Here is a 17313-nt window from a genome sequence, read left to right on the forward strand (position 1 = left end):
CCTTCTTTGGTTTCCCCTTGTCTGGTCGTTTTGCTTTTGCCCTCATTCGGGTTTTGAACACAGTGTTTTCTTTCCTTTTGGCTCTCCTATCTCATTCCCTTTACTTTTTTCGACCTTCTAATCATGTACCAATCACACACTCGTTCCATCGGACTTCCACACCCTTTGTTTCTCCGTTTATTTCGCGATCTCACTTACAGACCTTGTGGTGTCGAGATCTACGGTCTCCGATCCCCTGGCCCAGGTCCTTGGGATCATATGGTAATTTCAGATGTGCAAAGTGCACTGTAGTGTGCGTACCAAGAACCAAGAAAATGTGACCGTTTCGTGAACGCCTATCCAGTAGTGTAGTCATCCTTGCTGCCATCATCATTATGCACATGATGGCATCTTTGCTTCCTTTACCCACTCTGTCATTGCCTGTAAAGTCTCCTGCTGGGTACATACATACCTACCCAGTACACTACGTTGTGATGGCCCATGGCCGCGCATATTACTTTCCCCCTCACTTTGCTATTTTCTCTTCGGTCCCGGAAGTGTGGTTGTGGCTTGGGTTACGAAATCCATTCTCCTCCTTCCTCTTCCGGGGTAAGTCTTCCTCTCATCTACACTACCAAGGGGGCACTCAATGGGCAATTAGCATACAAACGGGTACCGACTTGCAACTTCAGGCTGCCGACTACTATGTACAACTAACTGTCGGATACTCGACATCAAGTGTAAGTTGTGAGTGAGTGTCTCTCAATCACCATACAGGATAAGGAAAAGATTGAAGATAATTGTGAGACCCACAGTTACTCCGGACACTCTCCCTATACTGATAGATGACTAGTGTTTTGCTCTCTGGTGAGCCCGTTTTCGTTTGTTCACATGACTAGAGTCTTGACAGGCTACGAGGAGTGAATGTGTGAACGGAACTTCATTTTAGAGAAGTAAGGTTGAAGTCAAGTCAGGAGCGGCGAGGTGAAATGCTTGTTTTTTTTTGTATTGGAGATTGTAAAGATGCCTCTGCCTCAGCTACTATGTACATACGAGAAGTTGCATAAGCTACGTGTCCATAACGTGTGACGCCTCAAGAAGTCATAGCAAGACACAGAAACCCCTGAGTTGTGTCCATAGTACACTAGATATCGACTTCCCACTCATGGACATTCGCAGGTTGATCTACTCCAAGACTGCTCGGTGGCCCCGTAAACAGTGTGAAGTCCTCTCCGGTGAAGTCAAGAGGCAGGCAAGTACATTTACATACCCTTTAACGCAGATACTCCCTCCATATCGCATATCGAAGGCAAGACAAGTTCGCCACCCACTCTGTTCACATCCACAAAAGAGTGTTAGTGTTTCATTTAGATGCTTCGGCGTGGACTGTGAATATTACAAGTCCTTTTGCCACCGGGCCGTTCAAAGGTACATACGTACCGCTAGAAGGAGAGAGAGTGTGTGTGGGTAGTCAGTCATGAGAGATCATCAGTTTCTGCTTTCCTCGAGTATTGGATCTGAACGTTTGGGCTTAAAGCCATAGGTATTGAGATACCTACACTAGAACACCAGACTACTAGTTGTTCAGCTATCTATACAAGTTAGTGTGGAGCATCAACCAAGGGGCGAGATAGGCGTTCGTATCGCCTTAGCCATGAGTGTGCTATCACGAGTTTCGCCGGCCCATTCCACTGGTCCCATTGTGAAATCCGTCGACAGTCTTGCCTTGAGGAGACCTGGTCCTTGAGTAGTCCCAGCAGACCGACCGACCCCCGATCTTGATATGATGTCCACAACGTGTGAGACTCTAGGCTCTAGCCCCAACACCCCAACACCCTTGATCCATCATGAGAACGGACCCCAATGTCCATTAGCAATTTCTAGTAAAGATCACCTATCCCAGTGAACTCCCGTCAACGATTCGGTGGACCTGTTCCCCATTGTCAGTTGCCACCTCCTTCCTTTAGTCCTTTCCTCCATGCCCCCCCCCCTGATCCATTCCTCAAACGCCCTCATTACAAAACACGACAAATCAGACTCCATAATCCCCACAAACACAACAGCCCTCTCCCAGCCCAGGTCCTATCCCAGAAGAAAGGTTCAACGGCTAGCCGGCATCTTGAGATCCTGATCGGCTCAAACTGGAAAGTCACACACGAACGGTGACTAGTGTAGTTCTTCACCAGAACCACTTTACCTTCTCAAGCGTGCACGTCCAAAGGGGAGTTACCGTTTGTAGCGATCGCCGTCTTGGCTGCAATTTCTCAAACTTTTCTGCTTGTGTACCGAATTTGCGAGCTTGCACCACTATGGCCAGCAGCTCCTGCCAAGTCACGCTATAGACCAATCAAATCAATGGATTCCAAACATTTTTGGTCTCATGCTCGAAGTTCCAGTAGAAAGATAAGGGGTGACCTTGCTTCTGGCAGAACCGTTTGGAAGTTTGGGGACATCTGGGTAAACCAACAACCACCCCATGTCAGTCAAGTACTGAAAACTCCAGACCTGTCATAGAACAGTTGGAGCCGATCAGGGCAAGCGGCTCAGCGCAGATCCCCATGTGTCCATTCGGTGAACTTTGGTACCGTTGCTGAGACGTGATTCTTGTTCATCCGAGACTTTGTTGTGTCTTTGTCTCTCTTCTCTACCACACGGGCGGGACTCTTCCCACTGCCAGGCTGTGACTGTTTCTGCTGCTGCTGCTGCTGCTGCTGCAACAGCTGCTCAAACTTGTCCTTGATAGGACTTACATTCCCAACCATATGCTGCTGCTGGTGGGAGGTAGTTCGGGGAGGTATCGCCGGTCCTGATCCGAATCCAGGTCCCAGTCTCGGGCTTGTGGTCGTCGTCATTGTCGAATTGTATTGGTGGTAGGTAGTGCTGGTCATTTCTCCGAGCTCGTAATTTCCGCTGCCAATGTCTTCGCCGCCGACGCTTGTCTCGTAGTGGCTGGGTTGGTCCACTTGAACTGCAGAGGAGGTGGCGGCCGCTGTCGCTGTCGCTGCCGTTCTGCTGTTGCGCTTTCCTAGCCAAATCACCGAGCCGGTGGAGTTAGATGGAGTGAGGCCTGTGAGGTTACTTGATCCCAAAGAAGTACTAGTGAAGGTTGTGGTCGAATCTTCTTCGGTGGGGCGTGTTGATGATAGGTTGGCCATGGATCCTTCCGCCGTTGGGTGCACTGTTGACGTTGAGTTACGGTCGGGCAAGTCGATACCATTCGTACCGGCTGGTGGTTGCTCTGAAGCAGCACTGGCCGTTCCCAGCACCTCAGCCTCGCCCTCGATATACGAAAAGATGCGCCGCTGTCGTGGATTTACGGCTGTGGATACGTCCCCCGTTTCGATTACGAGATTGTTGATATTGCGCCTTTGAGACAAGCTACGGCTTGCCTCCCGTGAGGCCGTACTCGCAGTGGAGCTACTGGATGTAGAGGGACTGTATAATTGGCCGTTTACGGAAACCACATGCTGATTTTGACTCGATCGAGGGCCACTGTGCGGCTTTGTGGGCGAGGGAGATGTTGGCGATGATGAGTCAACGAGAGTCTCTTCTACACAGGTAGGAGGAGTATCCATAGATGGTTGCAATTGTGACCTACGCCACCGCTTGTCCTCCATCGCTCGTTTCTTCACCATTTGACTGATGCGAGCATCATTGTCCACCGGAAGGATACGCAGAGAGCTCTCTGGGAAGCCGCCAAAAAGAAAAAGTCAGTAAATTGCATCGATTATTGATAGAATATACCCAACGAGGTTCCGTACCTCTGATCCCAGACTGAGTTCTGTCTCTGGTCTTCTCACCCCCAAAGCGCTCGTCCACCACCTTGTCCCCATCATCATCGCTCTCTCCTGCTGCAAAGAAACGGTTAACACCACTCCATCAACTCTTCACAATCTTGCACACTCTCGTCGATTGATTCGCCCAACATACCTCGATCCCGATTAGCGGTAGTACTCATCCTCTTCAACTTCGCTTGGAATCTTTTGCTCCCTGACCGATCAATGAGCGTATCCTGTCTCGCCAGCGTAACACTTGCTAGGCCATCTTTGCTCTCCTTAGCGAGCACGACTTCGAGCCGCTTGATCTCGGCCTTGTAGCCGTTCTCTCGCTGAATCCACTCTTCGCTGATTCCTCGGAACTGCTCCAGTTCTTTCTCTCGAAGGTTCTTGAGCTCAGCTAGCTCTTGTTCTAAGGCTTGCAATCGCTTTGTAAGGTGTGCGAAGCCCTCGAGTACGTTGTGAACGAGCGAGTTATATCTTTCACACCAAAATGATTCGTTAGTAACTCCCTCATCATGCCGAAGTAGAAAGAGAAAGAGGTGACCTACTGGACAGGAAGAGGAGCCATCGAATCCCCCTTCGTCATCATAACCGCTTGCAACGTCTCCGCCATCTGCATCAGATTGGGGTTGTGCCAGGGGCTTCCCCTAGCGGCATTCCGCCTCAGTCCTCCCAGCCAGTCATCCTCATCATCCCCATTTGTTGCGCTCCAATTTCTAAGCGGCAACGCACTCAACGATGGTGCCGGTGCTGCCGCAGCACTCGGCGTCAGCGGCCGGAAGAAGGTAAAGCGGCTGGTGCTGCCACCGCTTCCCTCACGAGGTCGCCCGGGAGAGAACGAGGGTGACGATGGGGCGGTGGCCGAGGGCGAATCTGCTCCATTCCCACTTGCTCCGAGATTAAGCAAACTTGAGACCCGTTGGAAAGTAGCTGACGGCCTCGACCTCAACAATCGGCTACTGGTGCCAATAACATTGCTATCGCTTGGCGATTTCTGATGAGGCAGTGATGGTCGACGTAAGCTTGCCGTTGAAGCTCCCGAGGAGAAAACACCCGCTGTGGGAGTTTTGGGCGGCAGTGGTCCAGACCCGCTGGTGTTGCCTCCGAACGCTGTTCCCCCGCTCCCGCTCCCGCTCCCCGCGTTGCTGACTACGTGGATGCCACCGTCATTGTTATGGTGTTTGCTGGTTGACGCGGGATGAGATAAAGGCAAGGCGTTCTCGTTACCGTCGATAGTCGTTACACTTGTGACAGAGCTATCCTCCGATGTAGAAGTGATGACGGGCTGCAATTGTTGCTTGGCAGGTTGCGCGCGAGATTGCTGGAATCTACGCAACCAGCTGGTGCTGTCGGCCATCCCGCTCGCTACGTACGTTTTGTAATATCGGCTGCTGACCGAACGTAAACTCTGGCGGAACTCCTCCGAGCGGGTGGATAGTCAGTTACCTCGAATTTGCGCGCTGCCGTTCTCTCACCACTTAGTCTAGCAGCTCAACATCGATTTGTCGGGAACAGAGGCGACAGCGAATGAAAGCGTCAAGTGTTACCGGGTTTTGAGTGACCTAAATGTGCCACACTTGGCGGGGTAGACCGACGGGCTGGTCGATACGATTTGGATGCGGTATGCGGTTGAGCTGAGAAGGTTGGCAATCAATCAGAATCCGATGGAAAGCGGGATGCAGACAGGGTTTGGTTCAACAGAGCTTGATGCCAGTATCGGGCTGTTCGGGTTAAGTCGCCAACCGCACTCGCCGGCAGCCATGAAGACATGGATTACTTCGGATGAAAGCGAACGCATAAGTGAATGGATTGCCCTTGCCTAGCAATCTGAAACTGCGCTCCTCACTTTCGGCTTTGTTGGGCTCCTTGCTCTCTCCTCATTCTTCCACAAAGCTGCTGCGGACATGACGGATAGTACTACTGTATGGCCAAGTTTGTTTCATGAACCATGTCGCCTTCCCAACTATATTCACAAACATCTCATTGCTGCAATCATCGACACGAATTTACAACATCTATGCGCGGAGTGACTTGTGACGTGGTTCATCACTAGTAATTTTCCCGACCTAGCGGGTCAGCGTCAATATCTTCTTTCCAGTCTTGTTGGGTTTATACAATCTACCAGCCTGTAACTTGCTCGACTGCATCGTCCAGACTCAATCGCAAATAGGGATAAAGTCGGACATGAGCGGCATAAACCGACTGACGTGACGCGGGATCGATGATAGGGCCAGATAAGCACACTGCCTTGAATGAGCATCTTGCTCTTGTCCCTTCCCTAGGAGTATCAACGGTCCGGCTCCCTCGATTATGTAGGTCGCAAGCATGAATTCATCCATTTTTCGCCGAGGTGCCGTCGCCTAATAAAACATATCCTCAGCTCTTCGCCTCCTCTGCCCTCTACCCTCCAATTTCTCAGCAAACAATTCTTTTCCTGCGTTGGTTCCTGTTCCGCTGAACTTCTCCGGGAATAGTTCTTTTACCGTCGTGCTTGTCGTCCCTGTCCCCTTGATCCTGAACCCTTGGTCGGTGCTAATGTTCTTGGTCGCCAGACCACGGATGCTAAAACCCCCGGCGGATGTCGTTGTTGTCGTTGTCCGCGTAATTCGATCTGCTAATTTAGCTATATACGTCGTTAATCATGGATTCATCAAAATGTTTCGTTTTTAATTTTTTAGTTGAGTCGAGCATTTGTCATCTGTTGCGTTTGGACGTATCTCGTGTGGCGGGCACGCGCAATCGTGCCTTGACAGTCGCCGCATCACCGCACTACTTTGCCAAGAAGGAAAGCCTTTACTTGCGAGAGGAGACGGTCTTCTCTAGGTTCACAAGCGTTGAAAAAACCGTGTTACCCCGCAAGGAGAAGCCCTCCTGCTTGGGAAAGTGCTGCGATGCTGTTGCTTCCGCTGTGACTGTTGTGAGTGATGTTGTTAAAGAAATGTCGAACATACCGCTTGCCAACTTTCCGACGTCCTCCTCCACTTGATCCATCATTGCCCTGCTGCCAATAGTTGAAGATACCTTGGTAGGGAAGAGTTCTTTGGGCTTGTTGGCTTTTGAGGGGAAAAGCTCCTTAGTGGTGTTGTCGTCTCTGCTTCGATCTCTGGGAGATTCGGTCTTGGCCAAACGCTCCTTGATCGCCCGACCCTTCTCCCGGCTGCGTAGCGAAGCAGCATCCCTGTATCTGTTGTCTCTCTCGGCGTCTAAATCCATCCGTGCGTCACTATCACGATCTCGTAGAGGTAATGCTGATCGATTGCGCTGGCGTGGCGATCTGGAGCGGCGGCGGTTAGGGAAGAGTTCCTTTTCTCGGTTCTGTCGCGAGTACGACCTCAATCTGTTAGATTCGGTCGAAAAATTGCTAGAAACCGAGCCACGCCGAGACCGCGACCGAGGACGTGTCGAAGCAGGCCTTGTGATGCGCTTGCCTAGCGCTGTCGAGTCGTCATCGTAAAGATTGACGTCAAATGGCTCACTCTCCTCTTCCTCAAGTTCTCTGCGGCGGTCGTTTCGGTCGTTCCTGTAGTTTTTCCTGCCCCGTGGGCCATCATCGCGATCCCTGTACCTCCGGTCTCTGAACTCGCCACGCCTCTTTCGCTCCTCTGGGTCGTACTCTGGATGTAAAAGGTAGAAACGGCTGCGGGCCGCAGCACCGACGACTTTCCTGTCTCCCTGGACGGCGAAGCGGACAAATAATACGCTATCTGGTTTTCCCGAGAAGCCCTTGGCGGGGACTTCTTCCAGTGGCGGTAGTGCTGTTGGGTCGGCAATAGCGACCGATGCGAGAGCAACGAGAACCTCCTGGGCAATAGCCTCGGACCTGAAGACAAGGTTTGCATTGGTGTCATCGATCCACTCCACCCTGTCGAGCTGGGTCAATCCACAGTGCTCGGCAACGTAGCCTTTGACTTGCTCAGGGTTGAATGTGTCAAGACCGCGAACGTGGACTTTCGTAGGGACAAGTGCCTTGTCGGACTGAGCATGGTCGCCGTTGCCGTGAACGTTGTCGGGACCGTCATCGTCAATCTCGCCGGGTTCCTGTAGACCAGAATGATTTATAAGTGACTTGTCTTGGCTCAGCTGAGCCGAAAAGGTAGGGACTGGTGCCAGCGCAAACCTGTTCCTCGCCCGTGATGATGTCGTGCGTGTATGCCTCAGGTATCTGGGGGATGTCTTGAACGTCATGAACGTCGTCCACGTCCATTTCAATATCTAAATCCATGACTGCAGACTGAGTGGGATTATGTGATGTCAATGGCGATGGTAGACAGTTGTATTCCGCGTCCGGGCGCAAGACAGCGGTAACTGGATGTTCGCGATTGCTGCCGGTTTGTTGATTGGCAGGAAAACAGTTGGAGTACTGGGAGCAGTGGAAGGTCCGCGAGATAAATGCTAATTGTAGGCTAGACTAAGTTGTGGTCATTGCGGGCGAATTGTGTAGCGGAAGGATGCGTGTGATCTGTCGTCGCGATTGTGGGAAGTGGAAAGGGTTGAAGTTGGCTCTGTCGTCGGTGGATGAATTAGATCGAGAAGCCCAGCCAGGCACGGCTGGCATCTCTGGGTCCGCTTGTTTGCTGGGGTGCTTTGGGACCCACACGCCCTATCGATAAGACAAGGTTCCACCCTCCCCAACTCGCGGCTGGGCTGTTCCAGGTCGGGTTGCGGTAGGGCAGAAAGTGGAGCAGTTTGCCTTGACTAAGGTTTCCACTTGGCATCGGTGAATGGGAGATAGGTCACGATAGAGGTATCAGGTAACAAAAGTGCAGCAACCAAGTAAACTTCACTTACTTACCTATTTTCATTCAATTCGGTACAGCCACCAAAACCCCAACGGCTTCTTCTGGAAACACAGGGACGGGATGCAGCTGATCAAATACATTAGGTATCTTTCAATATACCAAGCTGCTACACTATGTTCCACTAGCGTAAAGTACACGAACATCGGGCATCTAGCCCCAGGGACCACAGCATTAACAACCCGATACGTACTTCGAGAAAGCATGCCAGACACAGTCCCTAAAGTCCTGAATTGGGGCTTGTTCGCCAAGGGAGCATTGCCTCACTGAGTGAGGTCGGTCGAACTACTAAGAATTTGCAGTTTGAACGACGAGTGTGTGTTACAAGCGAACCATGTCGTTTGTGAGACAAAGTCTTGACCGCCCCTTTTCTTTTCGAGTACTGCCGGATATATCTTTTTTCTCAATTTTTTTTCACAAAGTTTTTATTTATTTATTGATTTATCAAATTTCTTTTCTCTCTCCTACTCTGTCAGCCGTTTCTAAGCTCTTTTCCCGAATGCTCATCGAAATGACACACGCCTCGCCCGTCTTTTGACAGCAGTGTCATCAACAGTTATGCAATCCGTTTGCACTCCGGAGGAACTTTGGCAACAGCTTCCAAGTTTCATTGATACATTCCTCATTTTGTCATCACGATTGCCATCATCGTCGTCACGCGCCTGCCTTTTCCTAGCTAATCGCCCCGAAAGATTTGTGTTAGAGCCTGAAGGTACCTGGGTTCGAACCAAAGTATCAACGAAGATATGCAGCTAAACAAAATGCAAATGAAATCACCGACACACACACAACATCTATAGGATAAATGCTGGATAGGTGACCGTGTGAATCCTGTTACCAGATTACCCCTTCTCGACCCGGAATTTGAAAAACATGGCCATCAAGTATATGAGTATACGCGCCCCGTTTACCCGTCTCAATCAAACGCCTGTTGTTGACAAATGTCGACATATGCCCTCCTTCTTTCCTTACATGACTCTCTGGGCACATTAAGTCGAGAAGCTGGTGATATTGTTCTACCGCCCTGATCCCAGTGCCCATCACTACTTATCGAGCTCAGATGCAAAACGTACATCTTCTTCCAGTCATGCCGTTTCAACGCGCCTTCGCAGCTCCAGGATGGAGCTGGAAGGTGGTGCTGGGCAAGTCCGCTTTACTCGGGTCGCTTCGCCGTCGACTGGAGGAGCGGCTGCCCCAAAGCTATTGGATCGAGACATTTCTGCGCGAGATCGTTTGAGGGAGGATGGCGGCGCCAAAGAAGGCAATACCGAGGTGATCTCACCGGCAGCGGGCCGTTCCCTGTCGTCAACGGCCATGTCGCCATCAAAAGGATCCGTGTCGAGCATCGGGTCATATGCCCACGCGGCTTCGAGGCCTTCCATGAATACAGGAGCATGCCTCAGCGTGTGCCACGAAATGGTGTCGTGCCGCATAGCAATGTATAGCGAGTCAATCATGCCACTCGAGTCGCAAACGGCACAGTTCTTGCGGAGGAAGTCGTGGTCGTAGCTGGAGTCGACTAGGGAAGTTTCAAGTTGACGCAGCATCGGAAGGCCCTGGAGTGGCTCGGCGTCGCAGAGTTTGGCTTGAAGGGGCATCCACGGACGGCCTCTCAGGAACATGCCAAACGCCTTCTCAACGGCCTTGACAAATGACGAAGCGTCCCTCCCATGAACAGCTACCATTTGGTGGAGACCCCGTGATAAGCATCGTTGGTACGCGTTGGTATTCCTCTCGAACGGCATGGGCACACGGGCATGGGGAAGCAGCGAAATATGAACGGTCCAGGCACCCGTCGACCGGGCAGAGAGCGGGGGTGTTCTCGTGGGATGGGAGATCAGAGTCCCGTCGAGCGCGGATCCTTCTCCATATTCTCGGACGGGCGGCCGCCCTACTTGCGAGTGGCCGTGAATATCGATGGGATTTGCGCCACCGCCTAAAAGGCCTAAAGGGCCTACAGGAAAGTTTGGGCGAGATATGTCCGATGTGGACCTTCTTCGATGGTGATGTCCGTTGAGTTTGGCCAGATGGTCGTCTTCCTCTGCGTCCCGTGCGTCCTGCGAGTCCTCCAGCTCTTCCATCGTCTCAGCAATGTTCTCGATCCGTTCCTCGAGGCTTATATCGGCGTCCCTGAGTTCCAGCTGTCCTGCCTGTAACTTGTCAAGCTGCTCATCATGGGCCCTCAACCTCTCGCACACTTCACGCAGTTGTTCGTCCTGATGTTGAGTCTTGCGCTCTAGTTGTTCGATTGACCGCCAGCTGATGCTGACATTCCGGTAGGTCCCTTTGATCTGTTCACCAAACTCTTCCCTACTCTTCTCCAAGGTTTCCTCCACGTCTGTCAACCTGCTGACGATACCTCTGGTCTTCTTCATGTCGTGCTCCACATCAAACAACCTGCTGACAACATCTTCAGCAATACCTCTAGCAACCTGCTCCTCAAGTTGCTGGATACGCCTCTTTAGCAGTTCGAGTTGGTCGCCAGGTAACGAGTCTGGCTCCTTCTGATGGTAGCAGGCCAGATGACCACACTGGCAGGTCGCGCCCGGAATGCCTTTCTGGCGAGAGAAGCCGACGCAGGCACATCGGTGGCCCTTGATTTCTGGTACGCACAGAATATATCGACAATGGCCCTTGGGCATCGTGGTTTCGTCCACTGGGTTGTTGACCGGCGCCTGGAGCGGCGATGGGGACGACTTGGCTGACATGCCCGTCAACTTCCCCGGAACGACAGTCGTCCTGTCGACCTCCTGACTCCAACAATGCCGTTCCTTCACAGGGTTGAGGTGAATGAGAACGGTGGAAGGATCGCGTGACGTAGTGTATAAATGACGCCCAAGGGTGGTGGTACCGGCTCACGTCAGTAAGTAAGGTAAGTAGGGTAGGTAGATAGATAGGTACTGTTCGTGGTGGTTACTATCGAGGCTCACACATGGCAACGAATTGCTGATGGGAGAATCGTCGGAGGTCCATGGAATGGTAGATAAACAAAAAGGATGTTGGACATTCACGGTCCAACTTGATGGGAAAGAGTCAGGGGTCTCTCGGTACTTTAGCGACACAAGTGGAAACTGTGGGGAGACGGGAGGTTCAGTGTGGGTTGATGACGGAAGTCAAGAGGAGCCGTTGGGCTTTCGAGCGGCTCCGTATGCGGTATGTATATCACCGGCCGGGGACAAGATCGCTGGGTAGGGCGCCTGTGGATTGGTCGACAAGTCCTAACGGCTGGGGTGTGCCCGAAGGGGTCAAAACAAGGCAGCCAGGGGGGAGAGGATGACCCAGGAACCGGCGATAAAGGGTGACCTGTGAAGCGGTGGGGGCTGGCTAGCTGGTCCCTCTTGTCGATGGAATTCTGGCACAATCTGACACAATCTGGTGCAATCTGGCACAAGCCTAATCTAGCGGTGGACCTGGATGTCGTGAGAGGGAGAGGTATGATAGGGAGGAAGGGGTGCAGCAAGTATCGTGGATCTTGATATGCCCAGCGAGGTTGCTACTTGATGAGGGGCCCGCCCTGGGCGTTGCGATGGGATGCTGAACGTGTGCTTTTCGTTCCGTGGCGCCGATAAGTGAAGGTCACGCCTGGTGTGAATCTGATGGTACGTACGTGGGCGTGAGGTGTACGCAGGGGACGGATGGACAAAACGGCCAACAAGATAGATCAAAGAGATCAGCGCATGCGTGGTGGTGGGGACAACCTGTAGACTCAGATACGATGGTCGAAGGCAGCAAAGGAGCCTGAGTCGGTAGCGGGATGATTGGATTTGAATTCCCGACACAATTTGTCCTGACAATTGGCTCGTGGTCCTGTTCACTGGTTGTGTTGTTGTAGAATGACGGGATGGGAGAGACATGGACTGAGATGGAAGGAGGGAGATAGCGGCGTGCACGCCCACCTCGCAGGGAAGATTCGAATGAGGGAGATAGTAGGTTGCGACAACGGGACCAGGGTCTGGGTAGGCGTGAGACGGGTTGCCGGCATGAACGAGGTACCAACACCCAATGCAGCAGCTCCGGCCACGGCGTTGTCCTAGCTTTTGGTTACTATAAATCAAAGTCTGACGGGTTCAAACCCGGAAACCTCAACGGCGTCCGAGTACTCTACATAAGGCCTCCGTACGATACCGCGGCCTTCTTCCCGATGGAGTGCAGTCTCTAGTGTAGAGTCCCGCGTAAAGGTGGGAGGGGGCCTCGAGGGGGCTTTGGGGGTAAAGCTATGATGGCGATGATGTTCGGGACTTGATATCCGTCGGTAAACTTGGATCCAGTTTCACCCCGTGGGGAGAATGGAGGGATTGTAGCCCTACACACCAGTGAGTTCCTAGATCACCTCACACATAGGTCTGACCTCGGACCAAAATCGGAGCGCCAAGACTGCGCCAAGACAGACCTTGGACCACGATCGGAGCGCTATAACGTGTATAAAAGTATGTATTCTTACTGTACTTCACTAACAAATAAATGGACCAATCCGGAACCTGTTCTAAACAAGTTCTTAAAAAAAAAAAAAAAAAAAAAACTCTTTTTATTTATATTAATTTATATTAAATTCTAGGACTTGTTTAGGACCGATCTAGGATATATCCAGTATAGGTCCTTATATAATAGAAATTTGAATAAGAAAACTTATACTAATAATTAGGAAAATAATTTATAATTAGTTTATTTTAAGGTTTTATTAAGAATAATATATTATATCTTTATATATATATAATATAAGTACTTAAACTTTTTAACTTGATTTTTAAATAGTTATTCTAAGATTGGTTAAAGATTTGTTAAGGATTGGTCCAAGAGTAGTCTAGGACTATTCTTAAAAATAGGTATTTATTACGAACTTAAGCAAGTTCGCGGGCCAACTAGGCCCTTGGGAGCACAAGCTGCCAAAAAGGGTTAGACTGTATAATTATAGGCTAGGATAGGCTTATAGTACAAGGAAGGCTCACAGTTAGTACAAATAAACCAGGCTCACGATAGTAAGCCGGGCTTACAACTACCGATAGTAAGCCGGCTTATAATAGTAAGCTAGGCTTACGACGATAGAAGTAACCCTCAACTATAGAAGTGAGTTAGGCTCACTATACTACGAAGGCGTTCGGGAATATAAAGTATGAAAAAGCGACTAGAGAATTCAAATTATCAAATAGTTCGATAGTAGTTAATATAAATTAATTCTTAATATTGAGATTAGTATTACGTACGTATATTTATTATAAACCTTTTAGCTTTACTAAATAGTATTAATATTCTTTATACTTTTAATTATTTTATTTAAGTAAATTAAACTCCCGTTCGTTATATATTAATTATTTCCTTTAGCCTATTTCGGATAATATTAAAAGTATTATCTTTACTTTATTATATTTATTACTACTAGAAATAATAATAATAATACTTAGGGTAAGTTCTTAAACTTTATTATTATTTTATAATAGTTTAAGGCTACGTAGGAATATATTCTCTAATTTAAAATTTAATTTAAGGTTAGACCCAATACCCTCGAAGCGAAGGGAAGAGAAGGAATTACCCCTATCGATAGACTAAGAATTAAATTATTTATACCTAAGGAATTCGATAGTTAATAGGCTGCCCTTATAGGATTCCTAATTTAAATATATATTTACCTCTACTTCTATAAAGATTAGTTTGCTTCTAAATTCGAAAAGATAATCTATATAGGTATTTAATTCGTAAATAAAGCCCTTACTTAATATAAGCCTATCCTTAAGGATTACTACGAGAATAGAGATTAGGTTTCGGATTTTACTAAGAAAATCTTAAGTTCCTATAAAGAATTTACTTAGGCCCTCTCCTAAATTTTTAGAGAGAAGGATAAAATTCGTAGGGTTTAAGAACGCCTAATTTACTTTCGATAAATTAAATCTACCTTAGCCTATACTATACTTTTTAAATAAAATTCCTTTTATAGTAATATTAATCATAATAAATTAATATAATTATTTTATAATAGTTTTAAGGAACGAATTAGGGACGAACTCTATAAAGAGGACCGCCTTAAAACTATTAACGCTTATATAAATAAGGCTATTCGTATTAACGATTAATAATTTTAATGGGAATAGGAGAAGAAAGGGAAAATAATTATTTTCGTCCCTCTTAAATCTAATAATATTAATATTAAGAAAAAGAGGACTTAGGGAATTTATATCTTTAGAATTATTTATTCCGGACTTATAGAAATCGATACGGCTTAAATTAATTAAAGTAAATAAAACCTTTTAAAAGTTAAATATTTTAATTATAGTAAAAATAGGTATATAAAGAAAAATTACTGTATGCCCAAATAATTAAATTAGAAGAAAGTAGAAATTATTATAATAGAAGGAATTAGGGTAATTAAAATCACTAGCGCCGAATATAGTTAAAATAATTTAGAAGACGCTATAGATAAAATTATAAATTTCGATTAAGAAATATAGTAGGAGGCTAATAATAAATATAATTAGGAAGGGTCTAATAAGGAAAATCCTAAGGAAGAGGTATAGGATATTAATATACCCTAAGTATAAATATACTAAACCCTAATATAGAAAGAAATCGGTAATCTCCCTAATACTAACCGAACTCTCCTTATAATTATATATATAATAAATATTACCCCTCCCTTAATACTTTTACTAACCTCTATAATCGAAGAATATTATACCTTCGAATTTATTAATTTATATTAGTATAAATACCCTAATAATTTTACTAATAAGTATTAAATAGAGTTATTATAATACTATTTATATAAAAGTAGGAAGGATAAATTGTAGGACGACTTCTAGAAGAAGCGTATAATTATTATTAAAGGGGAGTTTAAACTATTTAAGAAAGAGTCTTAGAGCCTTCGAAAATATATTAATTAATTAAAAAAAATATAGTCTAAATATATTCCCTTTATTATACTTACTACCAGATATTATAATTCTAATATATTATTAATAATTATTATAAGTACTATAGAAAAAAATAGAATAATTATTTTTAGCCTACTAAAAGGTTAGACTGGTAAAAATAACCTAAATTGGTTATACATACTTTCAACCGAAGCGATTTATAAATTACCCTTATTATTAATAAATAATTTGTATTTAATTTACAACCTTTCGTAAGGGTTAATAAATAGCTATTATTTAAGAGATTCGTTATTCGCCCTTATAATATTTATACTTATATAAAATAGGGAAAAGCCGACTATTATTAATAATAATACCCGATATCCAACTACCCTATCTATATAAAATAAAAAGCCTAGGATATTGAAAAGGAATTCAATAATTATATTTAGAAAGTTAGAATAATCGAGTATAAGAATAAAGAGAAAGTTATATATATAATATAATTATAAAAATATAATTTGCTAAACGAGTTTAAATTTAAGGAAGAGGATACTCTTAATAATTATTATTAGAAATTAGGAAACGGTTCAAAGCCTTTAAGGAGGCCCGATAAAAATTAAACCCCTAGATAAAACGGATTATTCGGCGATATAACCGTTAGAAAAATAAGATCCGGGACCCTATAGTACTTATAGAGGTTGTAGTTATAAAAGAAAGGAAGTAGGACTAGAGGCTTAAAATTATAATTTATTAGTAGAATTACTAAATATTCGTATTAATAGATTTTAAAATTTAATTAAATTTTATTATACCTAAATTCGTTTTATAATTAAAAATTCCCTAAGGAAAGAAAAAAGTACTCTTTATAATAAAAGGGCCTTTTGAAATATAAATTATAAAATAGGAAATATTATTACTCTTTATTATAATAGAAGGTAAAACGGTTGAAATTAGTTTCAATATTATTAAAATAGGGCTATTTAAGGATATAATCCTAAGGTACCTATAGTATATTATATATAACCTAAATATTAATTGGAAGGAAGGTAGCTACTTATATTTTAGGACGTACCTAATTATTAATAGGAAAACCAGAGTATAGAAGGAAGCGAACTATAAAAACGCTATTCCTATAGCCCTACTGCAAATAGTATAAAAAATTATAATTTATATTATTAATAAAAGTAGTAAAATTATAGAAGAAGGGTTAATAATATTAGTAGAAATATTAGTAATTAGTATTTAATATAAATTTAACTATTATTAGAACTAATAAACAGAGAAATTAAAAATAATAATCCTAGAAGAGTACTAAAAATACCCGCCTTTTATTAGTAAGTACTTTAAAAGATTATTACTATAAAGATTATAGGACTACGAAATTAAATTAAAGGAAGGAGCTAAATTTAAATTCTTTAAAATATATTATATTAATAAAAAGTAAAATATAGAATTAAGGAAGTATTTAGATAAAAACCTAAAATAAGGATATATTCGGGAATTTATATTGCTAATAGGGTACTTTATCCTCTTTATACCGAAGAAGGACGGAAAGTTACGCCTTTATATTAATTATAAATAGTTAAATTAAAAGACCATAAAAAATAATTATCCCCTACCTTTAATTTTATATATCCGAAGTCAATTAGGAGGAGTATAATATTTTACATACTCTAATTTACTTATTACCTATACCTATATCCGAATTAAAAAATAAATAAATAGAAAATAATATTTTATATACCCTACAACTACTACGAATATTTTATTATACCTTTTAAGTTAATTAATATATTTATAATATTCTAATTTATTATTAATTATATAATTCGACCCTACTTTAATAAATTTACTATTTACTACCTAAATAATATCCTTATTTATTCTAAAATTCTTATAGAATATAAAGAATAT

General features: G+C 45.1%; 3 protein-coding genes across 3 annotated transcripts; all 3 read right to left on the bottom strand.

The window, feature by feature from the left end:
• Positions 1 to 2522: 2522 nt before the first annotated feature.
• Positions 2523 to 5115, bottom strand: NEUTE1DRAFT_119886 (uncharacterized protein; the record flags this gene model as incomplete). The annotated part of the gene is made up of 4 exons (XM_009849674.1): positions 2523 to 3664; positions 3741 to 3830; positions 3910 to 4235; positions 4307 to 5115. The coding sequence occupies 4 exons, from the start codon at positions 5113 to 5115 to the stop codon at positions 2523 to 2525; spliced, it is 2367 nt and encodes a 788-aa protein (XP_009847976.1).
• Positions 5116 to 5935: 820 nt separating this feature from the next.
• Positions 5936 to 8135, bottom strand: NEUTE1DRAFT_57515 (uncharacterized protein; the record flags this gene model as incomplete). Its single annotated transcript, XM_009848996.1, has 3 exons — positions 5936 to 6381; positions 6710 to 7796; positions 7876 to 8135. 3 exons carry the CDS (start codon positions 7978 to 7980, stop codon positions 6119 to 6121), a joined length of 1455 nt encoding a protein of 484 aa, XP_009847298.1.
• A 1435-nt stretch (positions 8136 to 9570) lies between these two features.
• On the bottom strand, positions 9571 to 11399 carry NEUTE1DRAFT_76201 (uncharacterized protein; the record flags this gene model as incomplete). The annotated part of the gene is made up of 1 exon (XM_009849675.1): positions 9571 to 11399. The coding sequence occupies one exon, from the start codon at positions 11260 to 11262 to the stop codon at positions 9640 to 9642; it is 1623 nt and encodes a 540-aa protein (XP_009847977.1).
• Positions 11400 to 17313: the final 5914 nt, after the last annotated feature.

Source organism: Neurospora tetrasperma, assembly GCF_000213175.1.
Source record: "Neurospora tetrasperma FGSC 2508 unplaced genomic scaffold NEUTE1scaffold_1, whole genome shotgun sequence".
NCBI classification, from domain to species: Eukaryota; Fungi; Ascomycota; class Sordariomycetes; order Sordariales; family Sordariaceae; genus Neurospora; species Neurospora tetrasperma.